Consider the following 18,511-nt stretch of genomic DNA (forward strand, 5'->3'; position numbering starts at 1 on the left):
CCCGCGGATCGGGCCGCACCAGCGGATCGGGCCGCGCCCGCGGATCAGGCCGAGCGGGTGTGGCCCGCATGGGCGCGGCCCGGCCCTGATTCCCTCTCCCCGCCCTCCCGCAGTAAGAAGCTTCCCGGGCCGCAGGCTTGCGGCCTGGGAAGTTTTTTACTGCGGGGGGGGGGCGGGGAGAGGGAGCCGCGGCCCGGCGCCATGGCCTTTGCGGCCCGGCACCGGGCCGCGGCCCGCAGGTTGGGGACCACTGGTGTAGAATATGGTTGGGAAGCACAGCTGTGTACATGCCCACCTGGAGCCCCTTCCCTTCCCACCCTCTCCAGGACCATTATTGGCCATTGGGAGGACAGGTGAACCTGACCATATATGGTCATACCACCTGATAAATGTTTAACAAATTATGCCTGATTATTGGGATCTCTTGCTAATAGTGCATATGCACCTAAATTTTGGGACATACTATCCCATTATACCTCCAGACTTTGGACATATACCTTTTAAGAAGAGCATATATGTTGGCATGTTTAAACATCTCCCCCCCAGGGCAGATTTCTCCAAATTCCTGCTTCTAAGAGATTCTGTATATATGCATGTAATGTTACTGACACACTTTACATACACTTAATGAATGTCCAAGGTTTGTTCAACTGCGTTGTACTTTAATGGGTTACTTGAAGAACATTATTTTTTTCTGTGTGGATGAGAAGCATTTGATTAATGTAATATTAAGTAATAAAGACCCTGCATTGTGATGGTAGCCAAGATATTGTTGGCTATTCTAAATTATACTCATGTTTTCATGAATTCTGTAACCCCTTTAAATGTCTAATTTATACTGTTGTCAATAAAGGTATTCTGATTCTGTTTATATATATATATTAAAAATTAATTAACTCCCAGCAATTTGGGAACGCCTTCCAGGTCCCAAGGGTTTCACAAACCCCTGGTGGAGAAAGTCTGGTTTATATCATAGAATGCTCACCAGAAATTAAAAATAAACAGAACTTACCTTTCCCTTGTCAAAGTATTCTATTATCTTTTCATACAAGTGTTCTTTCAGTTGCCGATGTGTTTTTGAAGTCTGAAATTCAGTTTGCATGACTTGAGGAGTGCACTGTTCATCAGACCACTGAGAAAAAAAAAATAAGTACAGCACATTAACACAGCTACATCTTCCTCTTAGAGCTGGTATAGAACAATGACTGGGGAAGGCACTGGCAAACCACCCCGTATTGAGTCTGCCATGAAAACGCTAGAGGGCGTCACCCCAAGGGTCAGGCATGACCCGGTGTTTGTACAGGGGATACCTTTACCTTTACCTTTAGAACAATGATGCAACATCAAACGTTGATGTGAGCAAAAATGCATGCACTGCATATCAGATATGAAGTGAACAAGCAAATATTTGGGGTGTCATTCTGAGTGTCCTTAAAGAGGGCAAAGTGTGGAGGGAGAGAGGCTATAAATAGCCCTGATCAATGAGGGGGAAGGAACCACACAGGGCCCCTGGAAGCATGGGGCCTGTAGCACATGCTACATGGATAAACCGGCCCTGGTTGAACCTGGAGTGATCAACAGACAACACATATATTTTTTCATATTGGTGGAAAGTCCGAGGTTCTGAAATCTATTTTAAATCAAATATGAAAAAGGAATTCCTGTAACTTAAGGAAAGAGATGGCCTCAGTGGCCATAGTTAAAGGTAAAGGTATCCCCTGTGCAAGCACCGAGTCATGTCTGACCCTTGGGGTGACGCCCTCTAGCGTTTTCATGGCAGACTCAATACGGGGTGGTTTGCCAGTGCCTTCCCCAGTCATGACCGTTTACCCCCCAGCAAGCTGGGTACTCATTTTACCGACCTCAGAAGGATGGAAGGCTGAGTCAACCTTGAGCCGGCTGCTGGGATTGAACTCCTAGCCTTATGGGCAAAGCTTTCAGACGGCTGCCTTACCACTCTGTGCCACAAGAGGCTCCACAAGAGGCGCCACAAGAGGCCATAGTTAGGCAACCACAATAATATTTTCAGTATTCCTGTCTTGGTTTATGCCAGTAAAAGAGAAGAGCAAGAGGCTGGACTTTTTCAAGGTTGTTTTGGCCTTTGAAGGAGGATTATTTAGGCCAGACCTGACAGCAATCACCAGAAAATTTGCTATGACCAACATTCATATCTCACCCAGAACCAGCTGCCTACAACCGTTCAACAGCAGCCACTCCACAAAAGCCATTGAGGTGTAGAGATTACAGCTTGAAACTAGGATCTGGGAGACCTGGGTTTAAATTGTTATACAGCTCACCAGGACAGTTTCTGCATTATGATACCTTGCTTTAGCTTCGCTTTGGATTTCCTTTGGATGCTGTGAATAGATTCTAGCACTTCCGCATTTGGGCTTTCCTCCCCTTATTTCCCAGACTGAAATTCATGACATGCTTTCCGCACTAAGTACAATGGAGGTAGCTTCCCATCATGCTTTTCTCCCTTTCCCTTCTCAAAATAGTGTTTTTTTGCAAAAAGATGCCTGCTTGCACCTTTGTTATCGTTGTGCCCCTTAATCCCACCATTCTGTGCCATTCATCACCTTCCCCTTCCCCCAAAAAAGTGTCCTGAATGTAATTTTTAAAAACCCTGAGTTATAATGTTATACCATCATAACACTGCTGTGTAAGACTGCTTTTTTAAAACTTAGAAACAATGTTGTAACATGGTCAACTCCTTTATATTAAAAAAAAAAAGGTTTGATCAAATTACAGTACTGTTTCTGAGTTTAAGCAATAGCTCCTGCTTTAAAAAATGAAAACCAGCTTTCTGGGGATTCCTTTGCTGTGTGGTAAGTGAGGGGGCAATTCAGGTCTGCACTTGAAGAGGTGAATTTCAGTGTGGAAATGGATAAAACACTTGATCCTTTAAAAATGTAAATCCAAACAATATCCTTAGTGTGGAAACAGTCCAGGTAGCCTTGAACCAGTCACATACTTGCAGCCTACCTCACAAGGTTGTTAGAAGGATAAAATGGAGGAGATAATGCAAGTTGCTTGGAGTCCACATTGTAGAGAAAGGTGAAGAATAAATGAAGCAAATAATGAATGAATATAGTTGAAGATGGAGGCAAATAAAAGGTAGATTGGCTGGGGGATGAAAAGGAGGAAGGGAAGAGGATAGAAACGGGGAAAAGGGGAAAGGATATGGGAGCTTTCAGTGAAGGGAAAGAGGAAAGTAAATAAAAAAGGTCAGTTAGTGAGTGGAAAGGAAGCAGGGAAAGAAGAAAATATATGGGGGCTACCAGAAGGAAAGACAGTGGAAATCATTTTGGGAAGGGCATACTGGGGGAAATTAACTGAACCTTACAAGTCCTCATGTGTTCCATGCTTGTATGTGTATAATTTACCAAAGCACTTATAAGATGCATTTTAATTACACAGGTGTCAAAAACACACACATGCATACTTTGCATCTAATGCACCAAACATATTTTTAGCACTCAGATATCACACCTGAGTAAAAAAGTACTGTCAGTCTTGACAAGCAACTCTATGTGTAGCACAGATTTAAAATTAGAATACATTCTTCACTCCCTCTCTTTAATTTTCCAAGTCTATAGAATACTATCATATGCACCTTTCTTCATGTTGTATCAACTTCTTGCTGTCTGTCAAACAATACTTCATATGAATCAAATGCACATTTTAAATTTCACGGAGGGATAAGTCTACTGGGGCAGGGCTATTCTTCTAGGGGAAATGGAATCTGGGGAAAGGATCATGCCCTTCACTTGATGCATTCTCAGTCTCACATTATTTGCTTTATAATATTAAAGTGTCATAATGGTATTAATATATAGATTTGTACATAACATGTAGTTATCCCCTGAGTGACTTTTCAAAATGTCATAAGTCTACATGTATTGGAAACATGAATTCCACTTGATGGGCTGCTTAGGATGCATGTTCTGGAAGACCAGGCTCAAATAAGAGAGTTTCAACAGAATCAGGATTACTGCTCCTCCAAAAAAAATCTGAAATGCCGTAAGTGATCAGACCCTGTGTTTTGAAAAAGATGTCTAAACTACTGTGCAGAGCTACCCCAGTAAACGTGAGGCCACAGTATAAATGGGTGGCGGTGGGGGGGGGGGCCCTGTAATGTTTGTACGCTTGCATGATTTCACTAAGGTAGCCATTGTGGTATAACAGAGTCTGAAAAACCCATGTTGGAATCCCCACCCTACCATGGAATGGTCTGGGTCCTTTGTATCTTTGGGGCTGCTTTTCTCATTAGGTCCCTCAAAGGGCATGAAAGACTAGCAACCAAAATCCACTTAGAATCCCTGGCCCTAAAGAGATCAAATTAGCCTCAATCAGAGCAAGGGCCTTTTCGGCCCTGGCCCCAGCCTGCGGGACCTTAGACAGTGCCACAGGATCTACAAGACAGAGCTGTTCTGACAGGGCTATTGTTGCGGTCAGATATTTGACCTCTGATCTCACTGGCTTCTCTGCCTGCACCTGCCAAACTATACTCCTTAGGGAGGTCATACCATGTCCCCCCCCAATCCCCGGGCAATATTGGCGTTTTTATGTTGGTGGAGTACAAGTTTAAATAAATAAGTACAAAAGGGTGGAGTACAAGTTTAAATAAATAAAGTTGCTAGGTAACCTTGGACCAATTGGACACTTCCAGCCTAACATCTGATAGGGTTGTTGTGAAGATAAAATGGAGGAGAGGAGAATGATGTCCTTGCCAGCCTTTCAATCTTTTGTCCTAAACTTGTGAAGACTGAGGATGACACCCTGGCTTCCCTACTTCTTCCACTTGACATTATAAAAACATGGAGCCGCTGCTATACATTGTGCTATATGTGAGTTAGTAGAAAATTGTAGCAGGGTGGATCTTCTGCAAGCTATTTGCTTGCCCTTTTATGGAAAAAGCTAATGCTTGTTAAGGAACAAGCTAAAGCTGTTAATTAAACTTCATCAAACAGAATAACAATGGTATCTTGATTTCCAGTTTCATTATAATGCCAATACAAGTGCCAACCACTAGCTCTTTACAGCGTTTGTGTTCCGGCTTGTCTTCCACACTCTGTTACTGTTGCACCAACATATCCAAACAAAAGCCTTACTTTCAGAAGCCATACATGAAGCAGAAGGGTATATGCCGCCTCAGTGTAATTCTCACAGTCCAAATGAAGATCACGAAGTTTATACAAGTACCTGTTAATAGGCAAAAGGGTAAAAAAGTAATATATATTCAGACTTTACAGCTGCATTGTGTCAATGAAGTGATGTTTTAAAACCATGAGCATGGTGAACATTGTTGTCAACACTCAGGGGCTTTTTGCACGGCTTCAAAATCGCACAATGGTTGCTAATTGGAAATGCTATTGATTTGCCTTAACGCACGACGTCGTAGACAATCTGCAACACTCCTGAAACCGATCAGCAAAAAGCGCTTCGTTGTAGCGCTTTCAGGGGAATCCCAAAAAGTGGATTCACCCTCCGGAAAGCGCTACACTCTTGCAAACAATCTGTAACACTAGCGATAAAGACCTGTGCGTTACCATTGTTGCGGTTTCTTCAAAGTCCCTCCTCCTGAGCCTGTCCTCCAAACTTCCGGCGAAGCGATCGCCATTTTTTTTTCTCCGAGCGAGCGGGGATAAACGCACCAGCGAGCCTCTTTCTGTTTAGAGGCTTCCCTGGCTTCAGTCCTTTACCTTTAGTCACTAAGCACAAACCACATAAAAGCCCGTTTGCTGAAATAAAGTCCCTTTATTTTTTACACATTAATTCAGCCGAAAATCGGGCCCGTGAGAGGGGGGGGGGATTTTTTTTTATCACTCGAGGCAGCGTGGCAACGATCATACGATCAAACAACAGCTCACATTAGGCAGCTGGATGGGTCTCTCCGTTGCAACGAATCTACCTAGATTCGTTGCTATGGGTCTGTTTTTTTTTTTAAACCTTTCTTAAAGGGAAAGGGGCTGTTTGGGAGCATGCTAACGGCTGCCCATTGGCTGCTTGACGGCCAGGGGCGGGACGAGCTTGGCAATAGCACTTCCTTTCTAGCGATTTCTGCCGAGACCGGAAGCCTGTGGGAAACGCTAAAAAACGCAACTGATTCCACTACAAAGGCAGGTATGCATAACGACGAATTCCACTATTTTAAATGGCGATTTTTCATTCCGCAAACAATTTGCAACAAAGATCCCCGTGTGTAAAGGCCCTCAAACTTGAGTTCCCAAATAAAGTCATAAAACAAAACTGTCTCACATAGTAATCATTAATACATTAAAACCTGTCATTTTGACTGGACTAAGCATTTTGTTTTGTGGTCTTGTCATTCTGAATTGACAATAGAAAACATGAAGGTAAAGATGCCTGAATATAAAATACAAATTAAAACATAGCAAACAGTTTAAAGATTTGGTATGACTTTTGTTGCCTTACTTGAGACAACAGTTTAGCTGATTCTGCATGGGTGAAAAATGCTGAGAGCACTTCTATGGAAGCAGGGCTAATCTCCACTTCCATAGGATGTCGCTGCCAGGCTGGCTCCCTCCTGGCTGCTGTTGCCCTTCTTTAAGTGAACGTGGATATTTTCCACATTGCCTCAAGCATTCCAGGGGCCAATGGGGCCTAGACTGGTGGAGGCCCATGTTGATGGCCCATCCTTCAGAGGCCTGGAGGGAACAAAAAATGCCCCAGTTGTCTCTACAGTTCTTTGCAGTGCCACATGGCTGATTGGGGCATTTTTGTGTTTTTTCTGCAAAGAAACCCTACCCCCACTCCCTCACACGGTGGAACGTTCCCTCCATGTCTTCATCCACAGGGATGCAGAAATCCAGGGTGGACAGTGTCCGCTGCCAAAATGTGTCCCCTGTGGGGACACAGGAAACAGCAGAGCATGCCTCTCCATCACAACACACCAGTGGCACCCCAGAGTGGCACCACTGATGCAGAATTGCCAATTGTTGGATTAGATTTTCTTCAGGGAAGGAAACTTCTTACAGCTCTTACAAGGATGCATTCTAGACTGAAATACTAAAAAATATAAGCATTCACATTTTATGCTTTCTTATACTTGGTTAATAACAACACATATATTATCTAAGAATTACAGATGACACTATGTAAATGCTCAAAGAAACACACGTTTTACCAAACAATGAAGGTCAAACCACAAAAAATGGGGTACTATATGTGTGAAATTCACTGTGGAGCCCCGTGACTGTACTGCCTCATTATGGACATAGTTTCTGGGTCTTGTCCAGTGTCCACCGTTCTCCCCTTTTGCCCTGGGAAGTGGTCATCCACCCATCTACCTTACCATGTCATAGCTTTATTTTGTTAGTTTAATGCTTTTTCCCAAAGATGTTTCCATTCTCCTAACATTATTTCTGGCCAAAATTCTGCATCCAGCATGTCATAGTTTTAGAGGTTTCCTATGGACTTAATGGATGACGACTGAAATGGGCATCAGGAGCCCCACGGGGGCCAAGTGGTACCTGCACATATGACCATGAGGGTCCACAAGCTTGGAGGGGCTTGGATAGGGTGTAGCTCCCAACATACTGGCTTCAAAGTGTGTCAATGGGACGTGAGCAGGGGAAATATGGTGGAAAAAGAGAAAAGCAGAGAAAATGAAAACTTGACTGGTAAAGGTGACACTTTAAGGGAGTCCCGTGTGTGATCTGGGGGAAAGAAGGGAGGGGGGAAACCGTGGAAGCCAAGATACTGATTCGCTATCCAGCAATAGCCACCCCCAGATACCAGGAAAAGATGCTGGGTTTGGAGCCAAAGCCCCCCCATCACACATGCACCAAGTGAAGGTGAATCTTGTGGCAAAACTGCACCTCAGATACAGGATGTTGCGAAATAGAAACCAGGATTCTTTGGTGATCTTTCACCCCACTCCCAGTTAGAAAGTTACAAATGTATTTGAGATTATTCTATACACTTAAATGCTGAAAGCCTATATACTGACTTGGTTGTGCAATGAAAGCCATATTGTCGTATGTAAAATAAGGGAAAGCCCCAAGGCACAGTAAAACCAAAAGGAAGACCCAACCTTGGGGGGGGGGGTCATCAGAGGGGATCCAAAACTGAACACATCTTGATGTGGCAGAAACAGTAATGCCTGACTGGCCTCCAAGTGTGTCAATAGAATGCGAGCAGGGGAAAGAGGGCGAAGAGGAACAAAAAACCATTCTCTAAGAGAAAGGCACAGAAAATTAGAATGTGATTGGTAAAGTTGATACTTTAAGGTAGCCCTACATGCAATGGCAGCAATGGGGGGGGGGAGAAGAAGGAAGGAAAAGAAATCTGAAAGCTAGTAATCTGAAAGCCACAGGCACAGCAAGTCTCCGATTAAAAGCCAATCAAGCACCAAATGTGGGAGGAGGCTTTGAATGCCAGTGAGAAATGAACAGCCAAAGACCCACAAGTAAGGCTGAAGGTTCTCCTTCTGTCTAGAATCACTCTTTCCCACAAAATTGCCTCCATCCAAATAGCAACAGGCCTCTCTCTCCACCACCCAGTCCCACCGAGAGCTAAAGAATGCAATGCTGTCTCATGTGGCCTCAAGAATTATATATATCAAGGCATTCTCATTGAAACCAGGGGGAGCACTACTCTTGGCTAATGTGGATGCCAATCAAGCTAAACAGGTAATCATTGTGGTAGCCATGGAAAACAAAAGACAATCCTCCCAAGACCCTTCTATGCTGGAAGAGAGATTTTTGCGTGCTTCACGTGCTCAACACGTGCGCACCAAGGGAGGAAATTCCTCCCATGAATGCACACAGAGGGGTAAGACATGTATGTGGTCATGCGTGGTCTTCAGGAACACAGCCATACGAGCCTGGTTCATAAGCCACAAACTACCCAATTTTGTGGGTATGCAGAGACCTGTGTGCTGGGTCGTGCCCATCTCTACAAGCAGCTCATGGTCTACCACATCAAACACTGCTGTAAGATCTAACAATAAAAGCAGTGCTAACCTGCCTTGGTCCAGCTGTCTCTGGAGGTCATCCATCAGAGTGACCAGTGCCATCTCCATCCCAGAGCCAGCATGAAAGCCGGAATAGAGTGGGTCAAGTACCGATGCTTCCTCCATGTATACTAGTAACTGGCCCATGGCCGCTTGCTCAACCACTTTCCCCAGGGCAGTAGTTGGCTGGGTCATGTAGGTCCAGTGATGCCTTAGGTACTGCAATGCCCAGACAGCAACTGCCTCTATCAGGCCTGGAAGGTCATCTTAAACAGTTAAGGTGCTGTTTCCAACTGGGGAAATGGCATGCAGGGAAAACCTATCCCAGAACCACAGTCCTGATACATTATCATGGGTTTCCCATAGCTATAGTTTGTAACTAACAGTGCAATCCTAAGAACACTTTCCAATGAGTAAAATACAGTGCAATCCTAAGAACACTTTCCAATGAGTGAGTTAGCAGGGCCTTACTTATGAGTAAAACTGTACCCTGAACAATGTATTGTGGATCCAATTATGGATTCCCAGCATCATCTTTGGTGTGGAGATGAAGTAATTTTTTTCTGTTTTTTTGAGATACAGATTTAGAATACAACAAAGGGTTTTTTTTAAATTTAAGACTTTGTTTAGAACTTCTATTGTTCTGGGACAGAGGGAAACATTTATAAGAAACTAAAAGCACAGCTAAATAGCAAGTTCCACATATCTCCAGTTCACACTCTAGGCACAATCCATTTTGACAAGCCTGCCTGTCTTAATATATGAGTTTGAAAGATGCTGGTTGGCTTGCTTTATAGAACGCAGAGCTGCCTCTCTGATGAATACAGAAAAATCCAGCTTGCACACCTGGCTAACATGACAGATGAAAAACTGATCATTTCACACGTTTACAGTGCCTAACTACCTTTATAATTTAAGGTATTTTTTAGGCTTTATAGATTGGACAAAAAGTTATATGCTATTTCTGAAAAGAGCTCTCTGACTTCTGATCTATCTTTAAATGTAGGATCCCATATATAAGACCCTTTTATATACAGTTTTTAATCAAAATAAAAGCAGCAAAGATGGACTCCCTACATCAAGTTGAAATGTAATTCTATTTTGCTTCAAATTTTATCGACAAAATGTTATCATTTTTTTTAAACACAGAGCATCCAGTTGGTTAACTCTAACGGAATACTGTAGGCGAAATTGCAGTTAATGGATATGTATGATGTAGTCAAGTTTACAGAAGGCACAAACATTTTTATAGGGATAGTGCCTTGGGATATTGCAAACATGAAGTGAATGGTGAGCTATCAGATATTTACTACAAATCTGCATCACACACTGAAGACTGTATGGAGATAAAGCAACACCAAAATCAACAGAGCAATTACTATACCTTATATACATTTCTTCCCGATTAATGTCCTTGTAGAAATTCTAGGGAGGAAAAATGAGTGAAATGTGATAATGTTTTCACACGGAAGACTATGTCATGGGTATTTTCATCTAACAAGAGCTGTATAACTTACAAAATATTTCATTTGAAGAATCATTCCATCAATCTGTCATGTTTCATTTGTACATTTTTAAAGCTTTAATTAGAGTTCCTATTATGGATGTCTGCTAAAATTAAGTCAGTATTAACAAGCAGGGATAATGCTAAATTTTTGCAACACCACAGAGTTAGATCCTACAAAAGTCTCTTAGCGCAATCCACATTACTTGCAGAAGCACTAATGCAAAATTCTACATACAAAGGCTGGGATGGACTTATACAATGTCTTACATGCCACCCTGCTCTAGTAGAATGACCAAGTCTGGATGCATGAAAGTTTTTCTTAATGAAACCTGCATTGGCCCCGGTTCCATATAGGACCAAGTTTCTGCCTGAGCCTGCCCTAGGAGCCTGTGGGGCTGGGGAATTTGCTGTGAGCTCTGGCTGACCAACCAGCTTTCCTGTAGGGATGGAACTCTGGGCTGGTCCCAGAGTTTGGGTATTCTGTTCTGGCCTACCTCCTTCCTATTTGGCCAAATGCCATGGAGCCTTTCTCCTAAGTCCCCTCAGTTGCTGTCACTTTCTTTCCTCATGCCAAGCCTTCCTTATTAAATTTATCCCTCTGTAATGTCATTGTTGCATCAGTTGTGCATGAATGGCATTCAAATGTTATAAACTGAAGAGAGCCTCACTAGGAACAAAAATGTGCAGAATGAAAAAACATATCAAAACAATTTATGCAAAATAAAGTAAATCAAAAGGCCCTTTAAAAATCCTAGTTGTAGGCTTGGGGACTGGGGCTATGGTATGGCATAAACTTATTTTGTCAGATCTCAGAAGATAAACAGGGCTGATGCTTGGAAGGAAGACTACCAAGGAAAACTCTTCAGTAGAAAATAATGGTCTATCACCTCAGCTTCACACTTGCCTTTAAAACTCTTTGATCCAGATTAGATTTCTGTAACTCGCTCTATGCTGGCCTACCCTTGCCCCTGACCCGGAAACTTCAGCTGGTGCAAAACACAGCTGCTAGGGTCCTCACTGGCACACTTTGGAGGGCCCATATCCAGCCTGTGCTGAGGCAGCTGCATTGGCTACCAATAGCTGCCCGGATCCGGTTCAAGGTTCTGGTTCTAACCTTTAAGGCCATACGCAAGTTGGGACCCACATACCTGAGGGACTGCCTGCTGCCTTATGCTCCCCGCAGGGCTTTACGCTCTGCGGGTGAGAACCTATTGATCATTCCTGGCCCTAAGGAAGCGTGCCTAGCCTCAACCAGGGCCAGGGCCTTTTCAGTCCTGGCCCCTACCTGATGGCATGAGCTCCCGGGTGAGCTGCGGGCCCTGCGGAATTTGTCAGCTTTCCGCAGGGCCTGCAAGATGGAGCTCTTCCACCAGGTCTATGGTTGAGGCTGGGGTCAGCGAACTCGGGACATCACGCCCCCCCGGGAGTTAGGAAGTGTACATTGCACTCCTCCATTATCTCTGATATTAGTATGGGGAGGGATGGGGTATTTTCTCTTTGCCGCCATGTTGGTATTCATATTTTAATGGGGGTTTTAATGGGTTTTAATGGGGTTAAGATCATTGTCACCCGCTTTGAGCCTTCCAGAAGAGGCAGGAAATAAATCGAAATATAACAATAATAATAATAATAATAATAATAATAATAATAATTTTAAATGATGATTCTTGTATCAGTGAGATTTAGGTAAATCTTTTCAGTTGAAAATGGGTTGGATCCTATTTTAAATTCCTGCATGAGAAATCCGGGAGGTGATTTTCATTAACTTCTCCTTCCAGTAGAAGTAGGTCCCAGAAACAGCATTTCAAGGCTACAGCAGCATTTCAAGGCTACAGCGGCTACAGCAAAAAGGTGAGGTGAGAAAGTGACCTTTCTTTGGACAGAAATGGTTCCACTCATGACTAGAAATTCTAACAAAAAGTTTCCACTTCACAAAGGTATGATGCTAAAATATGAATATAAATGCATATTCTTCCTGATTTTGACAGATTTTCATAGATAATGATTGGTATTAGTACCAGACAAAAACAAATGGGCTACACACAAAATGAGTTGGTCAGATCAGCCAAGGAGGAGGCTTGTGAGTGGACCTTGAACTTGTACTGGTGGCATCTTTGACTCTCCAAGATCTGTGATGTGCCCAACCTTCTGATTATATTAAGTCACCCTATGAAATCATCATCCTATTCTATGTAATCAGTTGGTTACTGCCTTCTTACAAATACATCTTCATAATCAAAGAAAACAGGCTAGATTGCCTCCAACTTCCAAAAAAATTGCTCCCTACTATATGTAAGGATTTCTTCACTCTAAAACAATTTTTTTGTAGAAACACATACCAATAAATTAACAGTGCAACTCATCCGATTGTCCTTGCTCTCATCATTCATCACAGCACGGTAATCCAATAACTTTTCCAAAAGGCCTTTCACTAAGTTTACAAAAGTTTCAACTGGTTTGGCAATCTGTGGGTACTGCGAGGCACATTCCATAAGTCTGAAAAGAAAGAAATATCTATGAGAGTCAGCACAGTGTACGACATATAGGAACCAATATTACTCTTGCTGATTAAATGAGGAGGGAAGAGTATGGAAGAGAATCTAGGGAAAGGCATAAGTGTGAGATTATATTTGTGGTCTTTGGGACATTCCATGGAAAAATGATGGCATTTAATCTCTGTTGCCTATAATATCACAGTTTTATACATACCTACAGGCATGATGCCATGTTTCTCCAAGCATTTATTAAGGTGAGCAAGGGAAGACCCATGTTTTAGGTTTACCAACCTTTGGCCGAGAGGATACAAGTCCCATTACCACCATGGATCATCACCACTGCACTGGCACCTGGAAGTCAGGGTATGTCTACTGTGTGTTTAAGCCAGCTTTGTGTTTCTGTCATATTATCCTACTTTATTATCATCATTCATGGCAGCTAGAGGAGACATTAGTCTCTTCTGTATAGGAAAGCCATTTTAAACGTCTACTTATCCTTACACATTATATGATGTTACAGTGCTGAATGTATTTTAATGCTGTATTTTTGTTAATATGAAAGAGGAGATCCATATCTTCTGAAATAGAGTTCCTCTAAAGAACTTTCTTTTTTGCTTTGTTAGTCATATCTCCTATAAAATATTCCTGCCTTTCCAGATTCCAATTTAGCATTTAAGTGATTACAGCAGTAACTAACCAATTCCATTAAGGGTTTTAAGTCTGATAAATTATGGAAATTGTAAGAGATACTGCACAGGAAAATAATGACAAGAAGTTAGCAAATGTTCAGTTACATTCTGCAAACCTAAACCCAATTACCCTGTCCGTGTTGAATTGTTGCTTTGTTGCTGTCTTATAATATATGGGTAATCTTTACAAATGCAAAGATACTTTGTAATTTATTACACTTCTTAAGAAAAATGCAATATATTCTGTTTTCATTAGGGATTATTATTACATTATATTTTAATGTTGATGTAATTTTAGCTCCCCAGGATAATGAGGGCTTTAACCTAATTTTCAATGAGGAATGTTATAAATTATTATATAGTGGAAGTTAGAACTTATTTATTATTGTCTTTTCATTTAGCTTCTATCCTCCTCTTCCTTCAAAGAGCTCTTGTATCTAGACTGAACCCCCAGGTTCTGCCATGAAATATCTGTTAACAGCGCTTTGTTTTTAAAATAACAGCCTAAGGGCTTAGTGGGTGGAGAGTGGGCATGACCTGTCCGAAGCAGGGCCCAATTGGGATGTGCTTTGCGCATCCTGATTGGGCCCTGCTTTGGACAAGCCACATCCACTCTTTGCCCACCCAGCCTCGCCAGGGGAAATATGGCAGTATGGCTGCCACTTTGCCCCTGGCCGCTGACTGTAAGGTGACAGGGAAGACCGAGGGGGAGGAGGCCTCCTCCCTCCCAGCCTTTCCTGTCACTTTACAATGGCGCCATGACCCAGAGGAGGCTCCCAGCTGCTGTGCCATTGTAAACTGACGGGAGATTTCTGACTCATACTTCCAACATTGATACTTCAACTCATGGGGGTGGAGGATGGCAGCCGATGGAAACCATGGCCCTTTACCTTACAGCTGTCTGTGACACAACGGAGGGATCCGTCAGTCTTTGAAGCCCTCCTGTCCCAGGAAGTTGCAAGCCCCAGCATCCCCTCTTCCCTCCCTTCCTTCACAAGGCTTTCCTCCCCTTCTCTCCTGCCTCTCTGTGTGTCCAAGCGACTGCTATCACTGCTTCCCTCCCCACCTGTGTGTCTGTGTTCAAGCAGGACAAATGTGAAGCACAGTGGCATCTCTAAGACCAGCTAAGTTTTATTCCAGGTATGAGCTTTCTGTTTTTTTGTGTGTGTCCTAGCAAATGTGATTGCTTCCTTCCTTCCCTGCCTCTCTCTGTGTGTATGTGTCCAAGCAGAACAAATTTGGAGTCCAGCAAAGTTTTATTCTATGTATGAGTTTCTGTCTACAGACACACTTCATGGGATATTTTGTCCAAGCAACTTCCATCGATGTCTCTGCTTCTCTCCCCAACTTTCTCTGTGTCTCTCTCTGAACAAGCGCCAGGATACAAGGAATTCACTCCCTTCCCTTCCAAGCCAAAGCTTTGCCTTGGAAGGTGGGGAGGGGTCTTTTCAGGGGCTGGCTGCACTCTATGGCTTTTGCTGCACTCTATGAGTAGAGCCACTTTGGCTTTTCCCACGCTTTCAATGTGCAGTCACTTTACAGGCATGCGCATCACCCATTGCTACGGAGGGGGAGCCTCTGGGTTAGTGCCCTCTACTTTTCACATGTTCCTAATTCCTCAGGTAAAGAGGGCTTTTAGAGGGGACAGGGCTGGTTCCAGCAAGTGCAAGGCTCCCTTCTGCTTCCCTGCCAGCCTGTGTGTGTGTGTGTGTGTGTGAGAGAGAGAGAGCTCAGGCCAGATGACAATCCCTCCCCTCCCTGCCAAACCATAGCTTTGCCTTGGAAGGTGGGGAGGGGTATTTTCAAGGGCTCACTGCTGCTGACTTTCCCTGCACTCAACAAATATTGCACGTTTATATACTGCATCATGGTTTTCCCTGCGCTCTTAAGCTGCAGCCTGGCCACTAGTATTCTCCCTTCCTTCTGAGATGTCTCCCTGTAATTCAGTTCCTCCCCCCCCCTTCCTTTGCCTTTCACTTTAAAAATGTTAATTATTCCATTCAATAGGGAATGTTGACCATCAGTGTAAAAGAGGTCTCCTTCATCTGGTCTGAAAGTGCCAACACCCCATTTTCCCTCTCTGCCTTGCTGCCTGTGTGCCAGCTTTTCAAAGTCTCTCAAACAGAGTTGCCAATTTCCTGGCAGTGCCTGGAGACCTCCTGCAATTACAACTGATCTCCAGCCTGCAGAGTTCCATTCATCCCCATGCCCTTGCATGTGGGACAACCCTCCCCTTCCTCTTCTCGCCCCCAAGCTCTAGCACCCATTGTATAACTGAATACAATGGGATTTGTCCCTAGTATATATATATAATGTAGTTAGGTGCTAAGAATTTGTCCTTGTGTTAATTAGAACAACCTGTCTCTGTTGTGTGGTTTATAGTGATCTCATTCCCTCCCATCTTTCACTTCCCTCCCCTCCACCTCGCACCATCTCCTGTGTTTCCCTGCCCCCATGTCCTGGAGCTTGGAGTCTGATCAGAATATTCTGACTATGCAAAGGTCTCCAGTTGTATGGGATTTTTTTTTGGGGGGGGGGGAGACCAGGAGAATATATATGCACCTGTGCCTCAAACCCCAGATTTGTCAATTCCTTGAGTAAATGTACTTGCTGGCTTAATAAATGTAATCTGGCATTTTTGGCCTAAAGAAGATCCTTACAGTAACTAAGACTCATCCTATTCAAGCAAAAATGAGTTTTGAGTCCTGAGGTCATTCCTGAGGCCTTCCACTGGATTTAGGAGAGTTTAGTATAAAAATAAATATTGGTGCTTCCATTTGTATTTTGCAACAATGTTCTGCTAAACTTGAGTGCCATTTTTATGCCCTAACGATTAGTATCTTCATTATCAATGGTAATTGTTGTAGTTATTTGGGCTCTGAGGAACCACCTCTCTTTCAAGTTTCAGAAAACACAGCCCCTGACGGTGCAAAAAGTTGCATTATTTTGAAGCAAGCAAGTGAACCTGACAAGTAACTTGTCAGAACAGGATATAATAGAACAAACGCAGCATATAACCACTTCCCCTGCACCCCTCCCATGAAAACATTGATTCAGGTACTTTTTGAATCTCTGAACCAAATCACACATACCTAATATATACTGATCCTAGACTAGGTTTTAGTAAAATTGCAGGGAGAATGCAGCAGACCCTTCATCTCCTTATCTTGTCTCCCACTTAGGAATTCTGAGCGCAATGTCTTCCCTAGGATTATAGCCATATTTTTATTACCTAAGGGTACTATTGATCTCGTTTGCACAATTTCTGTGAAGAAACATTTTTTCTGCGCTCGTTCAAGCTACACATATTACCTTTTCCCCTCAGATCTTCCTGGTTTTCTAATAGGTCCCAAGTTTGAAAAATTTACTCCAGGGAAACCAAGACTTCATAGCAAAATAAACAATGTACCCATGTTGCTTATTGCTTAATTAATTCTTTATTCTGAATTTGAAGCTTCAAGTGCACTTTGTAGCACTTTAAACAGTATAATGGCCAACAGATAATAGAGGTCACACAGGGATATCTGTGTAAAGATGATGAAGGTGCTAATTATTTTTCCTGAAGAATAACTTGCATGCACACAACATATTTATTAAAAACAACATACTAACTTTATAACATAAGCATGCTTTTAAGGGGAAAAATTTCCCCACATAAGTAAAAGTATCTGAATACAAATTTAGTAATGGGATATGAGAAAACAAAGATCCCTGACCTTTGAAGAAGCAGAATTTTTGGTCACAAAGTTAAATGTATCTGTAGAAATATATCAGTTTGTAGTACATAAAATGATGATGATCTGCACTTTCAAAATTGTAGAGATTCCGGGAAAATGCCACAGTATTTCACGCTGACATTTTTCAGTGCTGCTCAATTGAATTGTTACATGAGTTGGCGAAGTCTAATGAAATTCACCATGTTATAGATCTATATTTCTTCCAGCAAGATTGGAAAAAGCCAAAGTGAATAATTGGGGACATGAACCCTTTCCCCCCTCCTCCTGAAGTATCTCAGAATTCAGGTGGTATCTAAACTGAACGTTTTGCATGATGGTGATAGTGAGCTGGTGGTTGTTGCTGTTTTGCAGAAACAGAGAGAGAGAGATGTAATTGAAACATATATTTAACTGATTTGTTTAGGAATATAGCGATAGGAGGAGGTTTAATAACAGGGGGAAATGAAGTACGTAGGTCTAAGGGGGCCCCAGCCATGGTGTCCACGGCCCGTGGCCTGGTCGATACAAGTGGTGCCCTTCAAATTTCCATCCCATCCCCAGGTTTGTGGGAGAGAGGGTTAGGGTGAAACCAGTGTTGATGCTTTGCAATGCCAGGTCAATCAACAACAAGTCCTCTACCATGAAGGCAGTACCTCTCCTATGAGCATAAATTAGCTTGGGATAATTTTAATTAAATAACACATCTGTGCTTGCTTTTTCAAAAGTCAAGTTCTGAATATCCTTACCATAAGTTCCTCCTTATATTTCTGAAAGGGCCATTTGGGCAGCCCTGTCCGGGAGACTGGAACTGCCAATCCAGCCAGCTCTTCCTCTCCAGTGGGCCAATCTGGATGTGCCCAACATAGCTGGGCATGTCTGGATTATCCCGGCCCCTGGGCATGTCTGGATTTGCCCGGCCCCTGGATTAGCATGCTTACAAGAGCTGCGTGTGAGCCGCTTACTCAGCCTCCTGCCCAGAAGGCTCTTGGCTGGCGAGGAGGGCACTTTAATGCCTCATGCCCTTCCCCACAGGTCAGCCTGCCTGCCACCAGCCAGCAAGAGATGACCGCCAGCTCCGAAGGTGCATGCCAGAGGGGGCACTCTCTGATGCCGTTTCCCCTGCA

At 43.2% G+C, this 18,511-nt stretch overlaps 1 protein-coding gene across 1 annotated transcript in view; it reads right to left on the minus strand.

The window, feature by feature from the left end:
• Positions 1-18,511, minus strand: part of DOCK2 (dedicator of cytokinesis 2) — a 430,014-nt gene that overhangs the window by 46,201 nt on the left and 365,302 nt on the right. Inside the window, exons 35-38 of the mRNA XM_077327133.1 lie at positions 12,827-12,983; positions 10,365-10,405; positions 5,115-5,205; positions 1,013-1,132 (exon numbers count right to left, since the gene is read on the minus strand). Of these exons, the coding sequence (XP_077183248.1) occupies positions 1,013-1,132; positions 5,115-5,205; positions 10,365-10,405; positions 12,827-12,983 (409 nt within the window). The remainder of the gene's footprint in view (positions 1-1,012; positions 1,133-5,114; positions 5,206-10,364; positions 10,406-12,826; positions 12,984-18,511) is intronic.

This window comes from Paroedura picta, chromosome 3, assembly GCF_049243985.1.
Source record: "Paroedura picta isolate Pp20150507F chromosome 3, Ppicta_v3.0, whole genome shotgun sequence".
Taxonomy (NCBI): Eukaryota; Metazoa; Chordata; class Lepidosauria; order Squamata; family Gekkonidae; genus Paroedura; species Paroedura picta.